Source organism: Entamoeba dispar, genomic scaffold (genome assembly GCF_000209125.1).
Source record: "Entamoeba dispar SAW760 scf_1105229458423 genomic scaffold, whole genome shotgun sequence".
In the NCBI taxonomy this organism is placed as follows: Eukaryota; Evosea; order Mastigamoebida; family Endamoebidae; genus Entamoeba; species Entamoeba dispar.
Genome location: NW_001853185.1, coordinates 74736 through 83313, shown reverse-complemented (window position 1 = coordinate 83313; position 8578 = coordinate 74736). Strand labels below are relative to the sequence as shown.

Below are 8578 nucleotides of genomic sequence, written 5' to 3'. Positions count from 1 at the left end.
TTCCCTTCGACTCTTTTATAATACTCTCTCATCTTTTTTCTACATTCATTAATAAATCTTCTTTTCTCAATTAGTTGTGCATTAAGCCTTCTTAATTCACAACTAATTTCATCATCCCTTCTTGTATGGATATTAATTCCATTCATTTCTTTTTGGAGAATAATTCCACAACTCTCAAGTCTTCCTCTAACAACACTCTCCTCTTCCATATCCTTTCTAAAACGTTCAGTATCTGTTTCAACTAAACCATCTATTAATTTCTCTCGAGCTGAATATTCAATCACTTGATCTCTTCTTCCTAGTGGACAATTGTTTATATCTTCTCCTTCTTCTTCCATTGGTTCAAGTAATACAACATCTTCTTTGCTTGGATATTTAATATATGGATAAACAATATTCTCCCAATACTCTCTTGCAGGTTCATTAGAAATACATAATATTGGTTCTGGTGCACTAACAATATTTTGTTGTTGTACAGGTGGGCGTTGTCTTGTATGGTTCTCATGGTGATGCGGTTTATAATCTTTTAAACATGAGTCATATTGAATTCTGAGACTCTCCTTCATTGATATAACAGAATCAAGCATAGCACTCAACTCCTTCTTTAATCGTTCAATATCTTCTTCTCCCCATTTATTTAAATGACATAACTATTTTGTTATTTATAACGTTATTCTTCTTGATTTTGAAGAATCCAAAAATAAATTATTTTTTTGAAATTCTTAAAAATTAATATAAAATTTATAAAAAATTAATGCAAACCGTTGAACAACTTATTTTTACAAGAACTGGCAGTTGGGGTAAATAAGACAGTGGCTGAATAGGTGTTCGTGTGCCTTGATTTCTGCTCATCTTAATACTGTGATTTTTAGGAACTTGAAATTTTGTTTTCTAACCAATAATTAAACTATTTTATATATCTTAAAAAAACTATAACTATAATATTCTTATTTTTGGTGGTAAAAGATGAATCTCTTTTTTATTTTTGAGATTTCCAAAGATCTTTATAAAAGAAGCATTAGAAGAACATGGAAGATTCATTCTTTTTCTTACAAAGAGAAAAGATAAAATCTTAGGATGAATTCTTTGTTTTGTTACAAATCCTTTAAAGAATAGTGTGCTTACTTGGTTGACTCTAACAGACTTTTATAAAAGGACCATCCAAGAGATCAAACTCTTCATTCTTAAAATAAATCAAGTCACTATCAAATACAATCTTAACAACTAGTTTCTGAAATATGTTTTAATAATAGTCTATGAAAAACTTGTTAGTTTTTCTTATACCGAAAGAAAAGTACTAAAAACATAAGGTATATTTTTTTAACATAACAATACCAAGTACCATTGTATCACTTTATAAAACCCTGTTCAAGAGGAGTATTTTTTGAGACTACAACTCTTTAACTATCATAATAACAACATCGTTGACTTTTCTGAGATACTACTTTTAGTCCTAAAAGACCATCCATTATTAAGTCATTTCCCAAATAGTATAACGTCTAAAACCAAGTACACTACATCAAAGCAACAATACTAAAATTACTCAGACAGTAAAAACTTCAGGTATTTCAAGAGTTTTGGTGAAATTAAAATACAAAATAACAAGTACTTAGTTTTCAACACAAACAAAACCCATGGAAAGAAGCATATTTCTTTGTGAAACTAAATTCATCTTTTCTCTAAAACCTTTTTAATAACTAGTATTATTAAACTTATTGTTTAAGAGAAAAAATGTGATGAAGTTCTATTCTTATCTTAACAAGTCTTATTAAAAGAAATAGCAGAATACTAAACAAGTCATAAACAATACTTTAAGAAATCAAAGTGTTTAGTGTCAAATGAAAATCAGACAGCAAAGGCATAACAACAATTACATTGAGAGAGTACTAGTTCATTTAAGTTACTAACAAAAAATGAAGTCATAAACTAAGAACTTAAAAGGGATTAATAAAACAAAGGTATTGATAGTCAATATACATGGCATTGAAAAATATAATGACAAGATAAAGTGATTAGGTTTTCACTTTATAGAAGTGTGTTAGAGGTTTTATGACGTGGTATGGTCTGTCATTATGTAACCTCTTTTTTATGATTTTCAAGATAACCCTTTCCATTTAATCAAGTAGAACTTAACATGAATACCAAAACTAAAATTTGTGTAGATTTGATAATTATAGTAATATTAATAGTATCTTTTTATTAATTTTATTTTAAACAAAAATCAAGATTAGTTTTATGAAAACATCAAAATAGAACTTTAAAAGAAAATTAATAAAAAGGTTCTTAATGATATTAACTAAATATTAAAACAAACAAAATTACACTAAATTGAATAAAAAAGAAAAAAATGCATCCTTCATTATTAAATAATGTTTTTCTTCTTCTTTTATTTTACTTTTTATTGATTAGAAGATAAAAATAATTAAATCAAATAATATGAAATAGTACTACTCTTTTTTTGTTTTCATTTCATCTAATATTAAAAATACGAATAAAATTCTTGGTTCATTTAATTCAATTAATACTATCATTATAATTTATTATTTATCAATTCAGAACCAAGTTTATGAAAATTACTTTATTGAGTTGTATTATAACCAACATCTTATTGAATTAATACTAAACAAAGTATTAGAATTTACTTAATCAAATCAATTTCATTTATTAACTACTATTTGTTATTGAATTTATCTTAACAGTGAGTTTGGTTTAATTAGATACATACTTCTATTAAACAGAATAATTTATTGGATACAATTATTATCAAATAGACAATAAGAATTAGTATTATCTAAAGCATTATTTCAATAAACAATATTTATTATTCCACATATTTTCATTAAAAAATTTTTATACAATTAGTGGGCAATCAAACACATCAATTTTATAATTTTGTATTACTGTTATTTTGTATTTGTTGGTATTAAATGATAGTCAGTTTACTTTATGATATTTTCACATAATAACACTGAACATATTATTTCATAAATTTCAAATATATGTAATAATGAACAGTTTAAATATGCATAATATATATTATTCATTTTAAGGAATAAAAATAAGTAAAAACTTATTCAATACTAACCAGTAAGAACATTTTTAATTAATCAGTTTATTCCTTTTTCTCAGTTAATTTCAAAAAGAAGTACTTTTTAAAAACTGATTATTTATAAAAGAATGATAATTAATATAAATTGATAGTTTTATTGAGATAGTTGATTCTATTAAATTATATACAACGTTAATAAAACAATAATTCATTAAAAATTGTATTTTTAATTTAAACACATAATTTAATGATATTTAAATAGAATTATTGTTGTTAATACTAGTTATTTTTTTTAAAGATGTGAGTTAATCAAAAGTATAATAAAGAAAGTTCAATAATGAACTACTTTGTAATGATTAAAAATAATATCTTTTAGATTCAATGTTTGTAGATTTATTATATATGTATTAAGATAATAATTAAAAGTGGTTACTGTTATTAATTCTCAAATGAGAACATCCAATATATTTAATTCTATAATAAGTTAAATGCATTTCTTCATTTATTAATTAATTTGAATATGTTAACTTTTTTGATAAAGTATTTAGAAAATAACAAATAAGGTTTTTACCATTAAAAAGCATTTTATTAAAATAAATAACAGGAAATTGTTTTATTTGGAACAATAAATCATAAACGTTTTAATGATGCACTATATGAATCACAACAACACACTAACTCTATCACAAAAAGTTTCTTCTTTTTCGTCAATAAAAGAGAACTTAAATTTGATTGAGTTACATGAAAACATTAGTATATTAGAGAGAAATAAAACGAGTGTAAATAAACTCTCATCATAGTCTTTTCAATAAATACCATCAGTAAGTATGAACAAGGTTAAACTCATTTTTATTACATTAGATAGGAGGGTGTTCAATTTAACAGTTGACCCTTTCTCTTCATAACATCAAATGAAGTGTTTTATATTAATAAGAAAATACCACTATTATTTGATTCAATCTATAAAACTAATGAGTGTACGAATAAAAAAAATACTAACAAATAAGGTAATAACTAATGTACTATTTCATGAGAATGGTTTGACTACGTTTTTTTTTGTTCAACCAAGACAAATATTACTACTTCATTTTGTAAAGAAGAGTAAAAAGGAAAGACTAAAAAAACAAGAAAATAGTGAGTAAGAGCAGAGTTAGTTATTTGTTTTATTGTTAGTAGTACTTATAATTTTTCGTAAAATACCTGAAATATTAAAAGAAAACAAGTGAATCAATCAGAGGAAGTTAAAAAAGAAAATAAGACAATAACACTTCATATTTCTATCTAGTGAATAACTCACAAGTGGTAGTAATATTAATAACACTGAGAATAACTGTACTGAAGAAGATAATAAAAGCAAAGGACATATTGAGATGGAAGCATTTGAAGTAAATGAAGGATATGTAGAAGAAGAAATTGAACCATTACATAAGAAATATCCTAATTGTTGTCAAATTGCTTTTATACAAAGGGCATTAAAATACATTAGAAAAGGAAGTTTGAATGTTAAAGAAATTGGTCAATTACCACATACACTTGATATTGAAATGACTCATAAAAAAATTACAAAATGTTGGGAAAAAGAAAAAGAAAAGCATCCTAAAAGTCCATCATTATTAAGAACATTATTCAGAATGGAATGGGGTCATTTCTTGATTTGTTTTATTGCAATTTTAATTTCTCAACTTTCAACATTAGTTATTCCTGCTATTATTCAATTTATGGTAGAATGGGTTGCTGAAGATGAACCAGAAACATGGAAAGGAGTAGTGTATTTGATTGTTATTGCATTTATGCAAATTCTAACATCATTTTGTTTTCAGTTATCAATTAAATGGATTTTTGTGTTGTCATTAAGACTTAGAAATGGATTAATTTCTATGATTTATGAAAAGTCATTAAAATTAAATTCAGCATCAATAGAAGAAACAGGCAAGTTAGTTAACTTAATGTCAAATGATGCAATGCTTTTTGTTGAACAATTACCATTAGTTATTACTGGGTCATGTGCACCAATATTATTTTTAGTAGTATGTATAATTCTTCTTTGTATTATTACATATTGGGCTTTTATTCCAATTGGAGTTTGTTTATTATTTGTATGTGTTAATATGTTATCAGGTAAAATGATTGGATTTTTCTTCCGTAAAACACAAAATGCTACTGATAAACGATTAAACTTTTTAGGAGAGATTTTAAGAAGTATTAAATTTATTAAAAACAATGCTTGGGAAGAACCACTTCATAAAAGATTAAGGAAATTAAGAACAAAGGAATTATGGTGTATGGGAGGTACAATGTCAGCACGATCATCGTTAGTTACATTAATGTTAGAACTATCACCATTCATGGCATTTATATTATATCTTGTTTATATTCAAATTGACTATCATTTAGAAGTTGGGAAAGTTTTTACTTGTATTGCTTATTTTAATGCAATTAGAAGACCATTTATGAATTTTGGATACTTTGTTTCATGTGTAACAACATTTAAAGTTGCTATTGGAAGACTTCAAGAATTTTTCTTGACACCAGAACTTCAACCACAAGATAGAACATCAGCACCAAATTCAGAATATGCAATTAATATGAAAAATGTTAATTATAATTTCCCTAATGGAGAAACAGCATTTAGTTGTGATGAATTAAAAATTAAGAAAGGAGAATTAGTATGTGTTTTAGGTAGTGTTGGAAGTGGAAAGTCATCATTTTTATTATCAATATTAGGAGAATTAGAACAAAGTAAAGGAGAAACAATTATTAGTGGAAATATTACATATGCATCACAAACACCATGGTTAATGAATACTACAGTAAGAGAAAATATCTGTTTCTTAGAGAAATTTAATAGAGAAAAGTATAATAATGCATGTACATGTGCATGTTTAAATAGAGATTTACAAATATTAAGAGGAGGTGATATGTATGAAGTTGCAGAAAGAGGAGCTAATTTATCTGGTGGACAAAGACAACGTATTTCTATTGCAATAGCATTATACAACTCAAAAGATATTGTTATTTTTGATGATCCATTATCAGCAGTTGATTTTCAAGTTGGGTCATTTATTTTTGAACATACAATGGAAGGATTGTTAGGAAATAAAACACGAATTATTGTCACAAATCAAACATATTTTATTGATAAGGCAGATAGAATTATTGTTATTGAAGATAAGAAAATTGCATTTAATGGTAGTATTGAAGAATTAAGAAATTCAAACTTAGAAGCATCTCAATTTGTTAAAACTGTAAGTTCTAAAAAGAAAGATAATAATAAAAAACAAGACACTGAAACAGTTCCACAAGATGTTGTTGCTACTGATGTTGTTGAAGAAAAGAGATCTGTAGGAGGAGTTGCATGGAGTACATATTGGCATTATTTTAGAGCAGGAGGATTTATTGGATTAATACTTTGTTTAATGCCATTTGTTGTTAGATGTGCATCAAGAGTATGTTACAATTTATTTATTACATTTTGGACAAATAAAATAGATGAAGAACATCCAGAAGGAGATACATATTATTTCTATGCAAGTTCTATTTCACTTGGAGTACAAATTATTTTTACATTAATGTCAATGATTGGAATATCAATATATGGATTATTATGTGCAAATGGATTACATAAAATGATGATAAGAAATTTATTTGGTACATTATTATCATTCTTTGATATTACACCATTAGGAAGATTATTAAATTACTTTTCAAGAGATTTAAGATTTGTTGATTTTAGATTACCTCAACAATATGAACAATTTTTTGGACAATGTTGTGATATTATAGCAATTTTTGTTGTAATTTGTACATGTTCATATTATTTGATTATTGTTGTTGTACTTGTGTTAATTGCATTCTTTTTATTCCATAAATACTTCGTAAGAGCATCTATTGAAATGCAAAGACTAGAAGGAGTTACACGATCCCCAATATTTATTCATTTTGATCAAACATTATTAGGATTAGCAACAGTTAGAACATATGGTGGACAAGAAACATTCTTAGATGCTGTGATTAAGAAGATGAAAAACAATACTTTATCATATTATACTCTTCAAATGGCTAAATCATGGTATTCACAACGATTAGATTGGTTAGGTGTTGGACTTGCTATTATTACAGTTATGGTTATTGTTATTTTGAAAATTAAAGGAGGAATTGAATCAGGAGTAGCAGGAGTTGCATTGATGAATATTACAACTCTTGGAGGATTTATTACAGATTTCTCACAAAATATATTAGAAGTGGATATTGTCATGCAATCAGTAGAAAGAGTATTAGTATTAAAAGATATTCCTGTTGAAGAAACAAAAGAGAAGAAAAGAAAGTATCAAGAAATACCTGAAGATTGGCCAAAAGAAGGAAAGATTGAATTAAAGGGATATCAGTTTAGATATCGTGAAGGATTACCATTAGTTTTAAAAGGAGTAGATGCTATTATTAATGACAAAGAAAAAATAGGTATTGTAGGAAGAACAGGAAGTGGAAAATCAACAATGATGGCAGGATTATTTAGAATCGAAGAACCTGCAGGTGGATCAATTCTTGTTGATGGTATTGATACAACAACAATTCCTATGCATACATTAAGATCAAGAATGTGTATTTTACCACAAGAAGCAACAATGTTTAGTGGTACAATTAGAGAAAATCTTGATCCTACATTCCAAAAGAGTGATGAAGAAATGAAACATTATTGGAATTGGTTAATGTAAATAAAGAATTAGATTATATAGTTACAGAAAATGGAGAAAACTTCTCACTTGGAGAACGTCAAATGATTTGTATGGCAAGAGCATTATTAAAAGGAGCTAAAATATTAATTATGGATGAAGCAACAGCATCAATTGATATTCAAACAGATATCATGATTCAAGAAATGGTTAGAAAGAATTTTAAAAACTGCACGACATTAACAATTGCACATAGATTACATTCAATTATGGATTCTAATCGAGTTATGGTATTTGATGATGGTCATTTAATGGAAATGGATACTCCAATTAATTTAATTGAGCAAGAAACAACAATATTCAATAATTTGGTCCAACAATCAGGATGTGCTGAAGAGCTTAAACGATTAGCAAAAGGAGAAGCATCTATTGCTGAAACATTAAAAGCTGAAGATGAGAAAAAGAAAAAACAAGATGATAAATCATCAGAATCTACTGAAAAAACCAAAAGAGTTGATTAATTTAAACACACCATCTGCAAGTCCAATGCCACTTGATGGAACAGTGAGCAACAAAGCTAAATCACCATTACTCAATTTAAATACACCAACAGTAAGTCCATTACCACATCCTATAAATGATGAGAATGAATCAGTAAGTAAAGATAGTAAGAGTTCTTCATCAGAATAAATTGATTGATTTTGTTTTAATTGATGGTTTATGACAATTAAGAATGTAAATTTCTAAATTATTATTTATTCATTTGTTTTAAATACTGATTTTATTAAAATGTTTACAAATAATGACAAAATAAAACAAAAGAGTAATAAGAGAAAGATGTGTTTTTGTTGGTTTCTTG

The 8578-nt window shown here is 26.1% G+C and overlaps 2 protein-coding genes across 2 annotated transcripts in view, besides 4 other annotated features; one reads left to right on the top strand and one right to left on the bottom strand.

Moving 5' to 3' along the window:
- Positions 1–852, bottom strand: part of EDI_127340 (uncharacterized protein) — a gene marked incomplete at both ends in the record, with an annotated part of 964 nt that extends 112 nt beyond the window's left edge. Inside the window, 2 exons of the mRNA XM_001733209.1 lie at positions 1–650; positions 763–852. The exon at positions 1–650 is cut by the window's left edge and continues 112 nt beyond it. Of these exons, the coding sequence (XP_001733261.1) occupies positions 1–650; positions 763–852 (740 nt within the window). The remainder of the gene's footprint in view (positions 651–762) is intronic.
- Positions 697–756: a sequence feature (AT_rich).
- A 45-nt stretch (positions 853–897) lies between the features above and the next one.
- Positions 898–955: a sequence feature (AT_rich).
- A 1212-nt stretch (positions 956–2167) lies between these two features.
- Positions 2168–2215: a sequence feature (AT_rich).
- Positions 2216–3241: 1026 nt separating this feature from the next.
- Positions 3242–3318: a sequence feature (AT_rich).
- A 1101-nt stretch (positions 3319–4419) lies between these two features.
- On the top strand, positions 4420–8276 carry EDI_127330 (multidrug resistance-associated protein, putative; the record flags this gene model as incomplete). The annotated part of the gene is made up of 3 exons (XM_001734649.1): positions 4420–7720; positions 7774–8231; positions 8262–8276. The coding sequence occupies 3 exons, from the start codon at positions 4420–4422 to the stop codon at positions 8274–8276; spliced, it is 3774 nt and encodes a 1257-aa protein (XP_001734701.1).
- Positions 8277–8578: the final 302 nt, after the last annotated feature.